The following is a 21367-nucleotide window of genomic DNA, read 5'->3' as shown; positions in this document are numbered from 1 at the left end:
TATGTAAAACCCTAGAGCGTTTACTTGTAGTTCTACGCATGCAATAAAAACTACTATAATGAGTGGTACAAATTCCAGGCTAGGGTACAATAATTATTTACTGCGTCATACGAATGAAATTATTTCCTTTATTTTTTGATTAAACGGTTTAATCATTTTTAATTTAATCGCACACCTATTAGGTTAATCTTTATATTAAACATTTGTTTGATACCGAATAGATACCGAAATTATTATTAAACTATTTTATTTAAACTAAAAGCTAATCGTATTACAAACTACGAGGCGTGTTCATAATTGATTTAGTGTTATACGACTAAAATCTTGTGTCATATAACTGTAGTATATATTTTATAAGCTCCGGCCGGGTCCCAGACTTACCTCTTGTTCGCTATGATGGTGTTCCGGTGGAGGTTCTCGAGCAGCGCTTGCCGCTTCATGATGTTACGCCATTCCAGCGTGTTGTCCGCGTCGTCGTCCGCGTTCCTGTCCTTATCGGCCGGCCGGAAGTCCTCGACTTCGGCGATGGTGTTCTCCTCCGTGGCACCGCCGTCTTTCCCGTAGTTGTTATTCGTTTTGTTGTCGTTGTTGTTGTTATAGTTGTTGTTGTTGTGGTGATGTTGGTGAAAGCTGCTCGGCAACGTAGTGTACTGCATCAGCGGCATTCCGCTGTCCTCGTATTCCTCGGGCGCGGTGTCCTGGACTGTGAAAACGGCCTTTGGATCGTCCCTGGGCTGTTCCTCGGTGCTGGACGCGCTGTAGAACTCGTCGTCTTTTTCCGCGGACGACAAAGACTGAGTGCCGTTGAGCACTTCGTCCAACAGGTTCGGAATTATACGCATTTTCGGTTCGAACTGTCAAAAATTTATAAAATTAACGATTATTGATCGCTACTATACATCTATTAATATTACACATTAACAAAGAGGCATAGACTATAGGTAAGCATTTACTATACCAAAATATTACACGATAAATATTATTTTTGTCCGTATTTTTTTATATTTAAAATTATATTATCATAATACACCGATGCACGTGTTTATGTAATAGTTTATTGTAATTTATGACTTTTGATTAAAATATATCAATCCTAATATAATATAATATATATCATAAAATTATTTCAGTAAATAACTATCTGATTACAATTATAAAAAATCCCGTATATTGTGTTTGGGTTTTCATAATACGTCGTATAAAACCTTTAGATTTTGAACGGAGCATGATTGTATTGGTTTAAAAATTATCCGTTTTTTTATCTGACGTCACCTTTAAGAGCAGTAAAAATGCTTTAATTTTCAATTTTGATAATGGATTTAATAGAAAATTGGACTTGAGTACTTTAGTATATGTTAAAAACAAAAATTAGTAAAAACTTACTAATCACCGAAAAAAAACAGTACAATTTTTATAAGTATTTGAATGGACATGTTTACATACAAAAAACAAATATTGACAAAATTATTTTTTTTTCAATAAATCTTAAGTGAATAACTCCAAATAATTGAAATTTTCATTAAATATTTGTATTATAATTTAATAGGTGATATAATTTTTAAGACGTTAAGCTTTTTATGTGTAATTTCTAGATATTTATTTTTTTTTTACACAGTATTATAATAATATTATGTATGTTTTGGACTAAAATAACCCCCAATAAACAACAAAAACGTTTCTCGTAGCTTTTATATCTTAATCAAAAAGTATCAAAAATACATAATCACATTATTCTTTTATAGTCATTTAAATAAATTAAAAATTTACCAAAATCGCAAACATTTGAACATTTTTTTAATAGCATTCTTATTTTTGTACAAATGTTATGGTCGAGCTCGACAATTTAATATAAATCTTATTTTTTCAAAAATCGACTTAAAATAAAACTTAAAATGCACGATAATACTCGTAGACATTTCGAGTTCAAACTACTACAAAGTATTATTAAAATTATATTTTATTGGTTTTCCAAAAATATTATACGTAAACACTTAAAACTTTTCACCACTATATATTTTTTTTAAGTATTTATGGCATCTGTGACAAAATATAAATATATTTCTATTGATTTCGTTCATAAATTTACATATATCTTTTTGAGTACACAAAAATCATTTTATTTTAACATTACCAAGTACCTGCCATAAGTTACATAAATTTGGATTAAGTGATAAGAAAATGTATTTAAATTATATGTAGAAACTAACATCTAAAACTTTAAAGCAGTACAGGAATACAAAATCATCTAATTTTTATACTATTATAAAAATGTACACTGAAGACCTACCAATATAGAAACTTAGATATATCCAAATAAAGTTATACTAAATCGAACTAAAGCTGCCCGTGTTCGACACAGGATTATGAATATTGCAATAATACACGTATACGGTGTGGGTATACGAGATAGTCAAATGTCGGTAATAATAATATTCCCAGAATGGTTATAATAACGATGACGAGAGATGTACTGAGAGAAATCGAATATCAAACATAATATAATATTAGCTATAATAGTAGGTATATTATGGTAGTTTGTGCAATAGTAAATATGTATGGTATTAGGTATACACAACTGCGTGATGTATTTAATACTCAACACATTCGAACGGCATTTACTCGCGTTTTTCCGCAATGGTATAAATGTATTATAAGTTTATAACTATAATATAACTACATTTTAATTATAATTTATATTTTAAATTATTTACCTAATTTCTTGTAATTAAAATTTAGTATAGATGCTATAAATATTTTATTTATTAAATTAATAGTTAAACCATGTCACCAAAAAGTAAAAACATAAATATATAATAAACATTAATTTCTTGTATTATTAAATTTTAAAAAATTTGTATATTAGTATAATATATTTTATATAATAAAATGTGAAAATATAATTTAGCACACATGTGAAGAAATGTTTGTATCATACTTATTTGCATATAAAGTTAATAAATATTGAAACTCACAATGGAATATTTTTCGGGGTTGAAAGATTGATTCGCTTAATGATTTTTTTATTATGATGAAAAAATATGACATTTGCGGAATTGTATTTTTTGTTTCAATATTCATCGTCATGAATGTCAAATATAATAAATAAATAAGTAAATAAATGACCGTAACAATCGATATCATATTATTCTGGTTGTTGTTGTAAAAACAAAAAAAAAAGTGTATACTGATTCGGGATTTGAATTAACGTAGTTGTATGCTCCAGGTATTCGCGAATCACTTTTGAGTTAAATTAGATTAATTGCTTAAACTGAAAAACTGAAAAACGAATTTCGCACAGCAATTAAAAAATATCCAATAGAATTTAATTAACGCACGGGAAAATATTCGGTATTGAATAACAAAAACACAATATTTGAATTCAATCGAATATAATAATATGCATACTGCGCAGGTATTATACATACTACTAAAATAGCGTGTCACTAATCAAATTCGCTAAGGGGAAATCGTATACGTTCTTTGTATATTTACCCTATATAATAATCTCGGATAATAAAAATTGGACGATGGGGAATTGATTTCCAAATGCCCTTTGTGAGTTATTATACAATGGGCGAAGTAGTCGTATATGCTTGGATTAATATCCACTTTCAAACAAAAACAAACATTGGGTCAAAACAGAATGCATGTATAATACATCCTTGCTCGTGTTTGTGGATTAAACTATGGTATAATGCACATAATTCCCTTAACGCCTTTGGAGAGTCGTGTGGCCGAGCGTGTACGGCCGTGTGGTACAGCATATGGTTTTTTCCGCTATTATTATTTAGACACATTTTAAAACAAGATCGTTTTTTTTTTCTTTTTCGCATTACGATAATTGTCTATTACTATATATTATTCTCTACGCGCATATTTAGTACTATAGTATCACACATGCGCAAGGTCGTAGCCAGGTGGAAGGGTTTCAGGGTTAAGACCCCCCGAAATTTTTTCTTGAAATGAGATTGAATAGGTTTAAATGCCTATTATAATTGAAACTTGTATAATACGACATAATTATACTCTCTTCCCCCCTATTTTTTTCTGGCTACGGTCTTGAACATGCGACTTGAACGGATCGTCTAAAACTAAAATCTATTTCATCTCGAGCGTAGAGACTTTCGGTTTACACTATCTTTGTAAAGTGTGTTTATAAGAGTTTCGTGTTGTACTGAATGTACATCGTACTATTTCATTATTACGGTATAAAATTACTATTTATTACTCGTTCGATAGTAAAAACGATGAGATTTGATTTTCAAATTAAAATAGAACCAACGGATTTCGTAGAAACGCGCGCGCTGTCGGTAGTAATTTATTTTTGTGCGAAGTATCGATTTGAAATGTAGGTTCAGAAGACTTGAAATAAATAATATAACATTTGAAATTACAATATTTGAAATTCGCAAATTCGTTTAAATTCGACCTTATCATCATTTGCATAGTCATGCGGACACGCGGTACCCGAACATCGGGTCGGCCGCCCGGAGTATATGATAATAATATATTGCGGTCACTCAATTTCGTCGGGTTACCGCGCTGACCAGTCGCACTGCAGCGGTATAAAATATTATCCAACTCGGAATAATTGAATTCCTACACCGCGTCTGGCGCGCGTGCACACACACGGCTAATGTTGTGCATTGAACACCGTCGGGCCGTATGCGGGTCACTATCGCGTTAACCGTTTTCCGGCAATGGTTTGCCGAGATTTTTCAAAATAATTAACGAGCTGTCGCGCGTAAGAATCCGTTTTCGACGGCGGTTGGTACAGAGCGGAAGTACGCGCGTCCCACTCACCGGGTTGTCGAAATTGTCCTCGTTTTCCGTGTCGTCGGTAACCGTGGTCATGGTCGCCGCGGACGAATCGGTGCTGGTGTTGACCGTGGCCGACGATTCGATGGACACCGAGCTGGACCCGAGCACCTTGAGCTTGGGCACCGGCGACGATTGCTGCGACTGCGGCTGTTGCTGCTGTTGTTGTACCGCCTTGGACCGGTTGAGCATGCGTTGGGCGCCGGCAGACTTGAAGTGCAGCCGGCGCAATGCGCTGGACGCGCTGGCGATGAGATCGTTACCGGATGACGCGGTACCGTAACTGGAAGCCGACGACGGCGTGGGCGATCCCGGCGCCGACTTCCTCACGAGAACCGCCATTCGGTGTTTGCCCGTGCCGCTGACCACGTCAACGCCGGCTGGAGTCCAGCCACCACCTGCCTGAAAAACCGAGAAAATGACATTCCGATATTGTTATTAATATTATTATGTACGGTGGTGGTACGTTTATCTGTCGCATATGCGTATTAATCGTTCCGGTCGATAACAATTTCGAAAACATACACAGTTAGAAAAACGTATCACACACGAAATGGTACACCTATAATTTTTTATGTTTTAAATTTCACGTTTCATGGCCCACGACGTTTTTTCTTATACCCGTCTTTCGGCTGTAGAACGTCGTAGTCACGCTTTTACATTCTAAATAAATTGTGTGACGACGATCGTCCGAATTCACTTCGGCGAGAAAACCAATTACATATTTGGTTAGGTTTATACGTCTTGATATATTTTCCACGATTTATAGGTATATTTAAAATTAAAAAAAATATACACTAACTACATTTTATTTTATTTTTTTAAATTTCTGAATAGTTCATTTACCAACAAAAATTTTATGGTTCGAGATATTTATGTGTGTATTTGATAGGTACTTAAAACATTATGCGATTATTGAATTTTGATTTTAAAAGCTGAGCTTACAATTTATACATTTTATACGTTTTGAATACATTTTGAATACTATTTTATTATTTATTTAATTGACAAAAGTATAAATAGTGTTGAGATTATGACAAGATGTCTTAAACGCCGTGGATATAGAGATCTATTTTCTTGAATTTATATAGTTGATAGACAAACACATTCTACACATTTGAACTGAACCCAGTACTTGTATCGTTATACTTATGTTTAATTATTGTATAAATTCATAGAATGTAATATTCAATAACACTTTTTATAAAAACAAAAATACATCATTTTAATAAATGAAATTGTAAATAACCAAGAGCAAGTACAATACATAATTACCTCATAAATAAAATATCAACCTGATGATACTTGATAGTAATAAAAAGAACGTTGAGTCGAGTATCGACAGAATCATATTCGCTCATTTTATAATGAACAACAAAATTATTCATTGAAAAGTAATAAAAACGAAAAACTAAATTACAGAAATAAAAGTGTACGAGATCACAATAAAGGAAAATGTATTTAATATTTTTATTATAACTTACAAAAGTACTTGAATTTAGTTATGGATAATTTGTTATATTTTAGATTCTGAGCGGAACGATAAATATATTGACTTTAGAATTATACAAGTTTTTTTTTATGTCTATATACGCAATAAGTAGTTCATTAAATACTTCAATCTTCACTTTGAGGGTGATTTTGGATAAGAAATTGTTTCTAGTTAGTACATTAAACAGATTAAAATTAAAAATTCCCAGAGATTTCACACTTCTGTAAGTAAGTTTTCTGCAGATTTGTCGAAACTTCAAATCTTTCTTAAAAATAATATAAACTTGATAATTTGCAAAAACAAAAGTTAAATCGAAGATAATTTCATATTGATAAAAAATATTAAAAATAATAATGAACATTTTAGAAGTATATATATATATTAGTTATCTAAAATGCTTATAAGTGCGTTTTTATTAATTTATATAATTAAATAATAATATTTAATTTTATGTTTTTATAATATTTAACTATACAAGGTGATTTAAAATTTATGTTACAGTTGTTGTTTTATGATATAAATATTTAAATAGGTAAAAATGTAAAACGCGAGGCAAACCTCAGAAATGCCTAGAAAAAACGCAAAATACTTTTGCTTAGGCAAAATGTCTTGTTGACCAACCTTATTTGGGTAAAACTGTAGCGATTTAAACACTCTAATATTAAATATAAGTAATTATAAAATAAATATCATTGTTCTAATATAATTAAATATGATTAAATTTGCATAAATAATAATACAAATATAATGATATTAGGTATAATGTTAATATGTATTAAGAATTAAAACATTTGGTACAGTAGACAGAAATATAATTTTGAGGTGCTTATATTATACAATATGATTGATTATAATATAATGATATAGTTATTATCCTCCTATCCTCCAACTTACAATGTCATACTTATTAGAGAAAGTGTGTTCCGTAAACCTATAATTTAAGGAGTAGATAAAATACGATAACAACGATAAATTAATTACGTGTGGTCATTAATGATCGTAATAAAATCTTACGATAAAAGTCACTACGGTTTTTCCTAAATGAGGTTGATCACAACTAGATGTACCTAGGAAAAAGTCGAAATATTACATTTTTCTCAATTATTGTGAGAAATCCGAGTTTTCCCCGTGAATTTTTGAAGTTTGTTCAATTTCTACTTTTCTACTTTTGCTTGTAATATTATATAGTATATTATACAGGAAAGATATTTTTACAGAATACGTCAATCAATAAAAAATAAAACCAGAACTCTAAAAAACAGTTTGGTCATCACACACTTAGCATATCGTACTCCACAAAGTGTGTCGAATAACAGAGAATTTGAGTCCCTGCTACGAGTACGTTGCGTTAATAATTAAAGGTGCGTCTAATAAACTATTATCCTACAAATCGTCGTTTGTATACATTTACCGATTTACCTCGCCGTTCATTACAATACAGTAGAGGTTATAGTGGTCATACCTCAGGTTTGAATACCTGAGATCAATACATTTTTAATTAATAGTTTTATGTATTTTGTTTTAGTTAGGTATCAGTTATTACACTACAGTAAAGTTGTACTACACGCGCAGGACTCACACTATTGACAATGATTAATTATAGTTGACATGGCATCGATGATTTGTCAATGAGAATTATCAACTGACATGCTTACATTATATAGAAACCCGTTTTAACACTCAAAATCAACTAGTGTAGACCTTGTTCTCATCAATTATTGAAGGGACTGTGATCCGCAAACACGGGCCTTTGTCATCAGTTAGTACCGGCAGTGTTTGGAGGATTAATAAATAATTCTATCGATGTAACCTACATATATCTATATCGTATATAGTTTTAATTACCGTCGTCTATTAAAATATAATCATACTTTGTGCTGATGTAAAATTAAAATATTATATACCAGTTAGGTACGTAAGTAATAGTATCCCGTGCATTTGAGCGATAATACTATGAACCCAATAGAAAATTAACAATTGCGAAGTAGGTACTTTCATATAGCAGATAAATTTTAACAAATTATAATATCAATTGACATTTTTATAATAACCGTGAAAAACAAATGAAAATGTTATTTTATTTTTTTTTTATCATAATTTATTATTTATTGTTTATACCCTTGACAAAGGAAGTGAGTACAATATTAGGGCTGTGTTTCGTAAATTAAATTTTTAACATACCGCCATCGCGGAGGGTGGTAAATTAAGGTGTTTTTCATGTCGAGAAAAATATGTTTTGTACGGAGGATATCCCCACTACATTATTATAACTGTTAATCAAATAAACTCGTAAACCATACTAACTATAATAGTACCACGGTGTATCATGTAAAGCACCGCGTTTCCGACACTTAGATAAGAGGACCAATCCTTAACTGTACCAGACCATCATCCGGTGTACTAAAGGATAAGGACGTTACCCACATTTTTCAAATTAATTAAAAACTCAATTAGTTAACATTTTTTAATTACATTTTATCCTTTCGCTCTTTTTTGGGTAGAAAATAGGAAAGGCTATATCTTACGCCCATTAAAAGAGCCAGTAGATGCATTTTATTATTATTTTTCTCCATGTATTCAGAGTGATTCACCAAGTACGAGCTCTATTTAATAATAAATTTATTCAAATTATCATGATTTTTGACTTTTTAATACTTTTAAATATCATATTTTCAAATTATCAAGTTTTATTTTGTACTATTTAATGAGTGTTCGGTGGGTAGTGGACGGTGGTGATACAAATTTTTATTTTTCAAATAACGATCCCTCTTTTTACAGTAAAATATTTATTGAATATTTTTTTTTATTATTTTGATGTACCTCATTCAAAATTTGAACGAATTATAAAGATAATAGTCCTTAAAAATGATAATACAAAAGTATAAGTAATATTAAATCTATTAGTATTTGTTATATTTGAACCGTTTTGATAAATTGGTATTTATAAATAATGATCAATTAATATAAATTACCAAAATTTATAAATTACGAACTTTAATAACTAGAAATTTGAATTTTTATTCTTTAAACATTTTCAATAAAATTATTCACAAAATAATTTACTATGTAAAAGGTTGGGTTGTAATTTGAAGAACATGAGTTTGTTTTCTATCAGTACACTCCATAAAAATTCTTAGAATTTGGAAATATGGTCTTGAAGTAGATGTATTTAAGAATTCCAAAAACCGGATTTTAACCACTATATTATTGAAGGATTAAATGGTAAACAGCATACTTGGTGAACCATCCAATATATCATACAATACTTTTTTATCGGGGTAGATTGCAGGCAAAGCGGCGTAAGCTAACCATTACCGGCCGGATGTACTCTCGCATTTACATCGACAAACTTCAATCATCCGGTGTTTTCGTAATTGATTTTTTTTTCTTCTTTTATTATTTATACACTTAAATTTATCAACGGGGAGAACAGCATAATAACAGTAAAAGTTTAGACGAAAAACAACAAATGAAAAATAAAAACAATAACAAGACCTCTCATATTGTGTTTTAATGGATGTACTGATTATTAAGGATAATTGTTTCGGTATAATGTTTCTTCGTAGGCTCCATTTAACACGACCATGCGTGAATTTACAATCAACCCTGTCCCATAATATGGAACTATAATACATGTCTCATTCCCAAACGTTTTCAGTTTTGTCCATTGTGTGCCAATGTCGGCAATCAGTCAAACACTTAATACGAACCTATCTAGATGGAAACTCAAAACGTAAGAAAAAAAAAACAAGTTTTTATTTCAACTGAATATCTGTTGATATTTTAATCTTAATTATATTATACTTATAATTACTGATATACGTATTTAAGATTTAAAACATATTATTAAAAATATAAATTTAATGTATTTCATTATTCATACATTACCTATATAAATATTAAGATAAATTAGTACACCAATATTATAAATATCTTAAGAAAACACTGACATTTGAACTTTAATAAATTTTATTAAAAATACGAATTATTTATTGGTATTAAATGTTTCATTGTGTCGCAATGTGCGTTTTGCATAATATTTTATAAATAAATAATAATTTACTTAAACATAATTAATTTATCATTCATATTAAATAATATATTAAGTATCAAAAGTTTTCTATTGTTGAAAATTACATAATATGAGTACAATGTATCATATTTTTATGTATCTATGATAATAATATATAAGCAATATATTTTATGGTTATAAAGTAATTTCCGGTTACTCATCAAAATGTCGTGTATTTTTAATAACTTAACGAGATGAGATATTCTTTTAGTATTATTAATATTCATTTTGTAGATATTGAATGATTAATATATTAAACAATTATTCAAATTAACAAGTCTTTTGTGAAATTAAAAAATAACGTTTTTATTTAACTTTTGAATGTATTATTAATATAAAAAAACAATAAAAAATATTTATAGTCAAAATTATTACTAAAACCTATAATTTTGTTACCCTTTTCAACTTCTTAGGGTTTGCATTTTGAAAATCTCCGTAATACTTGTTTCCTCAATTGTTTCTAAGAGAATTTATACGAAGTTTCTAGTATATTTTACCATAAATATATTAATATAACATTTAAATTCATATCCCTAGGGGTAGAATATCTAAAAAAACTCTTCTTAAATTACTTCTACAATTTAAAACCTATACCCTCTCCAAATTGTAATTTTCTATCTACGCAGTTGACTTTAAATTATATCGTGTGGTTATTTAGTTTCACACCTCACCTCTTTAGGAATTGACTTTTTTTCTTCAAAGAAGCCCACTTCCTTTCTTATAAGTTAAGTTATCTCATATCAAATTTTATCAAAATCGATCCGGTAGTTTAGCCATAAAAATGAAATAGACAAATTTATTTTCGGATTTCTAATGTAACTAAATACTAGCTGTAAATTAGACTTCACTCAGAAATAAAATGAACAAACATAGAATATAGTGCTATATGATTTTCGGTTTTACGTCGGTGTACCTCGCTTTATGAACTAAGTCGACCTAATTGGGAAATTTACCTGTAGCTGTTTGGATATAAGATAACACTTGGTATTGGAATGTGGTTTAAACTACTCTCTAAACTTTCTTGATATCTCTAAAAATTAGGTCAGGGCTAGTCTATTCCATTTTTTTTTTAAATTCAATTTCTTTAACCAACAATGATAATTCTATATCTAAATAAAAAAAACCATTCGATTTTCGTGAGCCAAAACTAAATTACTGTATGTGCCACTCTACGTATATCAAACTAATATGAGTTGAAAAAAGAACTTATCACAAGGGAAATGTAAGTTTCTTAGTCTAACCCCCTCTTACAATTGAAAACGTTATTAATTTATATACATATATATATAGTACAAATAGATAGTATTGATGATAGCTTTTACTGTAAGTTTTTTTTTTTTTATTAACTAGTTTCAATATAAATTATATTTATTTTGACGATTTTTATTCGATTTCAAGAGTATGTTATATTAAAGATTCATATTTTTGCATTATTGAAAATAACTACAAAATATGATTGTAGTAGTCAGTAACTGACACATTTTAATTTTCTTAAATCCGCAAATTATAAATTATATAAGAACGTAATACATTTTATCAATAAATTCAAAAAATATAATTTTTAAATGAAAAGTCAATACTAATAATTAAATTTTATTTTTACGATAAAAATAATTGGACATAATTTAATAAATGTTGTTTTGTTAAAGTAATGAATTTTAAATAATAAAACATTTTGTGTGTGTGTGTGTGTGTGTGTGAGAATTATACCAGAAAACACATCCTTTAACTGTTACAATTACAAACTGTCTAATTGAGTTGGTAGGTATTAAATTATTGTCATTCTAGCCTTTAGGATCATTTATTTTTTATTTAAAAAAAAATCATCTTTCGCTTTTGTAGCAATTGAATTTTACAGCATTTTATATTTACAGTTACAATGAAATTTCATTATATTATTATATAACGTTATATAATTTTATTTCTTTTAGAAAAAATATAAATTCTCATTATTCTAAATAGTATCCAACAATAATATTGTTATTTTTCAATTTTCGAAGAAGTGGTTGTATAATATAGCACGTCATTGGTCGTGATATAGTATTCAGATGAAAAAAATAATTTAGAAATGTTACCGTCTATAACAAGATCGTTGAAAAAATTTAGAAAAATATTTTCCATTCCCATCACCATTAATTGTTTACTTGTGATATATATTGATTTTTTAGTACAACATTTTTAAGAAAAACATATTTTGTATTATTGAAGGTAGGCTTATATCATGGATTATTGTATCCTTAGAATTTTTGATAAAACAAATATGGAATAAATATGAATATTTTATTTATAAATTACACTTTGCTATTTTTTTTTGTTTTTAGTTACTAATAAAGTTGTAAATAATTAAAAATAATAACAATAATATCCGGGTTTTATAATAAGCAACGTGAAACACGTCTTAAATATTTTTAGAAAATGTATATATATTATTTTTTATAATAATATTTATAATATATTAGATTGTTGATAAAAATTACAAAAAAAACTTTTATGTTTATTTTTCTAATTACATTGTTTTTGTTAAGTACTTTTTTGAAGTTTAAAATAATTAATTTCAGATTTACAGTTCTATTTATTTAATATAACAAAATTCAATCGCTGAGATAAGACAGTATACAAATTAATGTATATAATTTGAAAATAATAAATAATAATTTTTAATTTAAGTAAAACGAATGTAACAATAATATAATGATTTAAAGATATATAAACTTGTGTTAAAATATGATACTATTTATGTTTTGTTAATATTTATATGTTTTTATTAAACGTTTCCTAGTTTGTGACAATACTGACAATATTAAAAAAAAAAAAATGTTCATTTTATTTGATGTTAAACAATATTTCAAAGACTTCATAAATATATCATTTTGTTTATAAGAGATTTATTTTACGTCACATTCTAAGAACATTTATTTGTAAAAATTTCGTTTGATCTTTGCATGTGCGTCAAAGTCAGAAACCGATTGGATGTTAAGTCTTTTGCACGTTTATATAAAATGTATGACACAAAAAAAAAACTTATAAAATAAATCGTTATATAACATGGTTTGATTGATATATGTATAAATTCCGGAAGTCAGAAAAATGGCATTTTATGTCGTCGAATGTGTCATTTAAAATGTAAACCATTTATTATTAAATATTATACAAAGTAGTATAAGTTGCACACAAGATGTAATATGGGTAGTGATATTTTTTTATTTATTTATTTTAAATACGTTAGCATAAGTAGGTGTACAATTTTTATCTAGAAACATTTTATAGATTGAATTTGTTAATAACCTATTTGTGCTCTTTTCGTTTTTTTTGTTTATTATGTAGGTACATACAATTTTAGGGCTTAATATAAAATGTTTTGTGAAATTCTTATGCAATATAAATATTTCAAAACAATAATTGCTAATTGTTAAAACATTATGTACCTACTAAATCAGTACTTTTGGGTGCACACATCAGCAAACGTCTATATATATATTCCTGATATCTGTTTACAATCAAAATTTTTGTTGTTAAAATTCAATGGAAAATCAAAAAGTTTAAACAAAAAATCGTTTTATATTAACCATTATAATCAAATGGATGATTGAATTGTTATTTATTTTTGTTACAAAGGTAAAAATAATTATTGTTATTATTATCAATATAAACATTTAAATACATTAAGGAAATTCATTTTATGAAATGGCTTGAACAATAATAGAATAATAACAAACATATTAGACATTTATTGGGAAAATTAAAATTTATAATAAGCTACTTACTAAATAATTCTATAAAATTAAATCATATTATTTAATTGAATAAATATATAGCTATTATTATTCAACCTAAAAACCTGTTATTATTTAACTTATTTGTTGAGAACCTAAGCACATTAAAATATTTAAAAATATATTTTTAAATAAGGTCATGTTGTTATTGATTTTTGTTCAAATATTAAGAGTAAACAAGTATTTGAAATACAATACTTTAATATTTTCTTATTCTCTTGTACCAATATAAGTATTCATTAAATACATAGAAATTTAAAAAAAAGCTTTGTTTATTGAAATGTAGCTTAACTAGCTTATTAATGTAAAAATTAATTTTTTTTAGAAATAAATATTATCTTTATTGATTTTGTCAAATTCATAAAACAGTTTTCTGAACCGTCTTATAACACGGTCATGCATTTTAAACCATTCGTATTTAACACACAATTTTGACTCAATAGATTTTCGTTAATTTTACACGGGAACGCGTAATACATAAGACGACAAGATACTATAATTAATAATTTGGTTACGTACAACAGCTAAGTGGTATTAAGGACTATAGGGTATCCTTTACCTCTACTTGTTTAAACTTGATAACGAAATCGAAACTGAAAACCGTCTTTTGTGTTCCGTTAGAATATCGTAGTTGTTATACTAACAGCAATAGAGTTGCTCAGTGGAAGTTATTACCGGATATTCCTCTAACGAAAAGGGTTCGAAAAACAGCCCCTATATCACTTTACATAGGTACCCATATATGTAGTTCAACGTCGACTTTGTAAAGTTCAACCAATAGCATACTCCGGTTTCACCTTCGAACAGCTGAATAAATCTGCGGTTTGCATGTAAATTTGTACAATATACCAAAAGCAACCATATGAAAAAAATGTTTTATTATTATCTTCAATTAATTCGTTTTAGTCAAACTACGTTTATCTTTTTGCGTCAGCCTACATTTAGTACCTACTAATATTCAAGTTGAATGTTTTACATGTATCTATCAAAATGTTTTGCATGTCTTAAGACATGCATTTACCATCCCTCAATTCAATTATCAAATCTGTAAGTTCAATATTTCTATGTATGTTAAATTTGATAAATGATTAATGTTTGTAAAGTTTGTTTGGTGTTTAACTTAGAAATACATACAAAACATACCTAATATTTTTGTGATACATATAATTGTGTAGTAGCATTATTTCATACTAGAAAAAAAATCGAATACGTGAGTTATATATTTTTTAATTATTTAAACGTTCGATCTTTTATTTTCATAAAGTGCTATATTAATAATACATTTCTACTAATTTAGTTGAGTTAAATAAACAAACAATGATATTTCGTCAAAAAATAAAAACACTTAGTATTAGTATAATGTAATGAAAAGATAAATATCATGAACGTTACAATTAAATAAACCCAAACAGTCAAATTACATCTTTGTGCATTGTGAAAACTTTTTAATAAATATATTATATACAGTTTATTAAAATTTAACGTTCTTAGGGAGAAAAACTATAATTAAATGTTATTATTTTGAAAATACGGTTCTTTAACCAGCCACCATTATGTAAAACAAGAATGTCAATTTCTATTTAATTGGACTATTTATCTCCTAAATATATATTAACGTGATGGTAGTACCTTCAGGATCGTCCGCGCGTGTTTCAACGTTGGAATTTTAATTTAAGGCGTTATTAATACATGGTCGTTCTTTATTGCATTCTGTATCCAAAGCAGAAAGTCTTATCATGAAAAAATAATCTTAGTATATAGTATACCGTAAAAAAAAAAAATAAAATAATAAATAATATAAGAATAAAATGGAAATGTTCAATGGTTTAAAGCGTCTGTCTGTCACATTTCTGGTTCTTCTATCCATGGACACAAATAACAAAAGTTGTGATTGTGACATTCTGTTTTAGGTTTTTTCACTTTTATTAACAAAAATAAAAACGTAATATCATCCGGTGAACCCGAGGGATGATAATAAAAGCGGTAGTGAAAAAAAAAATGCCTGGCGAAGAGAAATGCGAGCTTGTTATGGAAAAATTATACGCTCTAAATGCAAATATTACATGAAAGAAGTATGATACCCCCTCTGAGAAAGTTTCTAAGCTATAAGAATGATAGAAATCACAGAAAAGCATACATTGAACGAACACACTAAAGAAGGACTAGAAGGATATTGTTTTAAAAATATGATGACAGTTCAAAGTAATCATTTTTTCCATGTATTATTTTTTGATGATAAAATTAGATATTAATTTTATATGAAATTATTCACATTTTTATTATACTTATAAAAAAAAACCTACGATGATACCAGTGGCGTCATTTGGGGGGGGGAGGGGAAACTTGGGCATTTGCCCTAGCCTAACATTCACATCAACCTTAAGTCAGCACATTTAAAAATTATAAGAAGTCTTATTTTTAACTACTAAAGGCCATTGTTATAAATTATAATATTGAATATAGATATTTTATAAGTAAAGATTTATTATTGATTTTTTTGTTGTATTTTTTATAGAAGTAAATTATATTATTAATCAAGATCTTTAGTATTTACAATATGTGACTGTAAATACTGCTAACTACTTGTAAATCTGCAGTATTAAAAGGTACCTATTACTTATTTATTATTTATTTACACATTACTCAATTATTCTGTACTTGACTTTCTAATTCTAATAAATATTTGACAAAATTGTTTGTATTTAATACTTCAAAATCCTGTGTGTGACGTTCATATACCTGAAAATTTACCTCTCTCTCACAAACTATGGCACTATTCTATGTGAACTGCGAGGAAAAAATGTTGAGTTGGCAAATCAATTAGTAGTTGCCCTAGTCAAATAAAAACTAAAATGACGTCACTGGATGATATATCTGTAATATTAAATTTAATTCTATAATGTATAATATCTGTGTACATCATAACAATAGTCTTGCATTATTCAGCAGTCAACTATAGCTTTATGTTTAAAATTCACAGGTATATACAATATGCATGATGTTAAATACAACTAAAAAAGAATGCGTAACAAGTCATTATGGACACTGATATTATTATTATTATTATTATTTAACCCTCGAACATACATTTTGATAACATTTTTTATAGCTCTAAGACTTAAGTAAAAAAAAATAATATAATGAAAACTCAGCTCGATGTTTATTGCATCTATTAAAAGATTTAAAAACATGTATATACACATTAAACATAAATAAAATATATGTATAATATTGTATATTTTGGTTTAAAGTTGAATATTTACAAATTCTATTTTTTATGTAAATCCGTTACAAAAAAAAAAAAAAATAAATCTTCTTACTGTTTCGTTCATCAAAATGAAACATTCATTATAACTAAGTACCGTCTACAAAATATAAAGTACGAGTTAAAATACAGAGTTTATAAATGGTTATTTCTAATAAGTTTCAAATAATTATGGTTTTTGGTCAAGACATATATTTTTTTTGTCATCAGAGAATATTAGGAAGTTACGGTGTAGCCGGTGTAAGTAAATATTTTGATGATTAAATAAAAATTTTATTTTTATAAATATGAATAGTTTGGTTATGGTAATGGCCTTAAAAATGTATTTTCACTTTAGAAATCAATATATAGCATTATACACGTAAAGAACGAAAACGATTCTGAATACTAGGTATATATATATATAATATATATATATATATATATCTTTCTTGTTGTGTGTGCAGATATTTGTTTTATGTTCTTTATGATTGACAGATGCTACAATGAAAGAATCAAAAAAGTAAAATGTGTTCGTGTGTAAAATCCTACAAAATGTAAGTAAGAAAGATAGTTAAAAGATTTTCCCACCATTTTACCATTCTTCTAACTATTGCGTGTTTCATAGTCATTTATATAGTACACATAGAATCTAATCTTAGTCGCAATTTTCATTGGTCAAAGTATTATTCGTTTTTTCGTTCAGTGCGAAAAAATAAGGTCAACTCGTAAAGACAACGACCTTTATTTTGAAAGTGTTTTTTCACTTTTATCCTTCAACAAAGAACTTTATTCAAAAACACTAGCAATGCAATCTATAATCCCTTATTGTAGAGTATTATTTTTTTGCTTGTATATTATAATGGGTGTTATTATGATACATTTTTATTTAAATATTTATATTATATACCTCAAAGCTTATAAAAAATGTATATACTGTAGTTTTCAAACAAAACATGTATTTTGTAAATTAAATGGAAAAATGTTCAAAAGAGTTATACAATAATATGATTTTATATATTTTAAAATTATATCGAATTAATATGATATTATGTAAAATGTACATAATTGTAATTATCTGTAAATTATTTTGTCTACAAATATATGATAGTAAATTTAGTAACTTTAAATCAATTTAAATTTTGTCTAATATTAGTTTTATGATGTAAATCGACTATTACAATTAGAATGTATGGTACAATAATTGTCAAAAAGTTAATTGATATCCATGATAAATTTTATAAATCTTTATAATCTTAATTTCATTTATTACATAAATAATTTAGAGTTTTCCAATTTTTTTTCAAACATCTTAAGCCCACTAAGCTAAATATTTACTAGTTTTAGTTATTTTGAGATTTAAAAGATAACTCCGTCTATCTTACTTTACTATGAAATTATTATTTACTTATGCACTTTTTAATAGCTAAGTCAAACGCTAATAACATATTCCTACTCTATATTCCAATATTTATTTAGGTAAAATAATATATAAATTGGGTATCAATCGTATATGATTATTGATTACTTATATTTAAATATAAATCGAATTTAATCGTTGCGTGGCTCTATAATATTTAACAAACAAACAAAAAATGTTATCATAATATTTTGAACGAATTACAAATGCTCATATCCTATGTATTAAAAGCCTATAATGAGAGCCACATAGTTCAAGTTTGAGAATTATAAAAGATTGTATTTAACAGTGAGTTGAATCATAATACATCAGCAGTATTTTGTAAGAAATTTAATCCTTAGTAATGTGTCAACCCTTTAGCTAAATGTTACTCCAGGAATGTTATTAATTTTAAGACTAACAGCAGTAGAATAGTAGAATGGGCTCCAACTATTAATAACCACGGTGTTGTTAAAAATAGCACTTAGTTTTATTTCTTCGTGAAATTACGTTGACCTTATGTTGACTTTTAGAGTTCTATTGTTCGTAAATTTTTAGGATATTCCCTTATAGATTTTTGTATACCCGAGGGTAATACGGCTTTTAGCGAGTAACTCGTCCATTGCATAAATTAAGTTTCATTTATTTTTTGATATTTTTCCACAGCAAGTTAACGTTTTGAAATGTTTAGATATTATAAAACTACCATACGAGGACGATTTAATACTCTGCACGTGTATTGAATTTAAGGATATTTAAGATTGTGTAGATTATTTTGAATGCGTTGTAAATTTCACGGCGTTAGTCAATATTGCCGTGCAGTAGAGTAGGCCAGATCAGACATACCTAATAATCAATAGATATAATTGATTGAAACTTAATATTTTTTAATAAATTTACAATATTTGGGTAAACTTTATTCCGAAATAAGTTGTGCTTATAACTTTTGATTACTTATGAGATATATTGATATTCTTTCAAATGGGAAATCACGTTAATTAAAATAACTTATATCAATATATACCACTTTTTCGCGAGTATCTGTGAGTATACATATTATAATATAATACAGTAATCGCTGCGGATAATATATATTTTTTTTTTATTTCTGGTACCTATTTAAAATTAAGAAATAATTGTATCATCAATGAAGGCGTTTTAATGATTCATTCATAAATAATTTCTAAGTTATAGAGATTTTCAAAGTAAGTATTAAAAATTAATTTTTGGAAGTTTAATAAACGTAAATTGCACTTTAAACAAAAAAAAATATATCTTTAAACGTTATTCAGAATTAATTACATTTTAAGTACATTATAATACAATTTAATACACAGTAATAGTGACTTTTATTTCAACTAAAAATTGAAATTGCGAGAAAAACTCCAATTTTAGTGCTACAGTTATAATAAAAGATATTAATAATTTTACACCGTACTCTGGCTCAATTTAGATGAAAAAGCTATTTATTTAAATGAGACATAAAGGGATAATAAGCAGAATAATAAATTGCTTAAGCGGGCTAAGCGAAATCGTCCGTTTTTGTTGAGTAACGTGTACGATATTCCCATGTCTCAAGTACCATTTGATTATGTTTAAATAAAATTAATTAAGTTAATTATGTTTAAATACTGAGAATTATAAATATTTTAATCAAGAACAATCGGTAAGTTTACCGAAATAAAGTTTAACACATTTTGTCGTCTTAAACGCGAATCGTATAGATAACAATAAGCTATTTTTTTTTTATTTTTTTGAAAGTTACTCTTATTATAATCTCACAATAGAAATACGGGTTAAAAGTTTAGAAGCATAAATCGATGCGTTTTCACTGATTCAACGACACGCCGTTTTTCGATTGTCGTTAATTTAGAAACGGTTGAACGGATTCAATTGAAACGCGCTAGTCGGAGTTGGATCATGATAAAATATTATTTAGCGATTCGTCGATACGCTATATAATCAGGGTTCCTGAAGCGTTATTAATAATAAATTGCATATATATTCAGTGTAAAAGTTGTGTAATATACTGTGGTCCGACCGGCTCTGTCAAAAGTTACCATGCAATAAAGTATTCAAAGGTATGTTTGACATTTTTTTGAAAGGTTTCGGATATTTGAAAAGGAAATACAAAAAGGTTTCATTGCCAAAAATAACCGCATGAATTAAATGTACGTAAAGTTTTTGAATCACTTTCAACTTAGTAGCGTTTTTCAGAGGGTTCTCCCTTAGGAAATATTAGTTTTTTTATGTAAGCTATTGGACAAAAAAAAATATTTTATAGATATATAATATGTTTTATGAATATATAAATATCTAAACTTTAATTTTAGTATTTACCAAATTTTCATCAATCATACTGTTTCATATCCAATATTGTCATTAGAATATTTAAAATATTATCATCTTAATAGACGATAAAAAAATATTTAGGTGAAATAATAATGATCAGCGTTCATATAATTTCTTATATTTAATTGTATACTTTACTATGGGTGCACCCTAGAATCTAGATTCTAGATAAATTCATCATTAAATGGTGCACGATCATTTGATCTTATGAAATTAG

At 27.3% G+C, this 21367-nt stretch overlaps 1 protein-coding gene across 1 annotated transcript in view; it reads right to left on the bottom strand.

Moving 5' to 3' along the window:
• The window catches only part of LOC113555952 (serine/threonine-protein kinase pakA-like), a 199210-nt gene that overhangs the window by 55228 nt on the left and 122615 nt on the right, over positions 1-21367 (bottom strand). Inside the window, exons 3-4 of the mRNA XM_026960600.1 lie at positions 4804-5220; positions 382-854 (exon numbers count right to left, since the gene is read on the bottom strand). Of these exons, the coding sequence (XP_026816401.1) occupies positions 382-854; positions 4804-5160 (830 nt within the window). The 5' untranslated portion in view covers positions 5161-5220. The remainder of the gene's footprint in view (positions 1-381; positions 855-4803; positions 5221-21367) is intronic.

This window comes from Rhopalosiphum maidis, chromosome 1, assembly GCF_003676215.2.
Source record: "Rhopalosiphum maidis isolate BTI-1 chromosome 1, ASM367621v3, whole genome shotgun sequence".
In the NCBI taxonomy this organism is placed as follows: domain Eukaryota; kingdom Metazoa; phylum Arthropoda; class Insecta; order Hemiptera; family Aphididae; genus Rhopalosiphum; species Rhopalosiphum maidis.
Note: the sequence above shows the minus strand (reverse complement) of the source record. Positions and strands in the feature narration are given on the sequence as shown.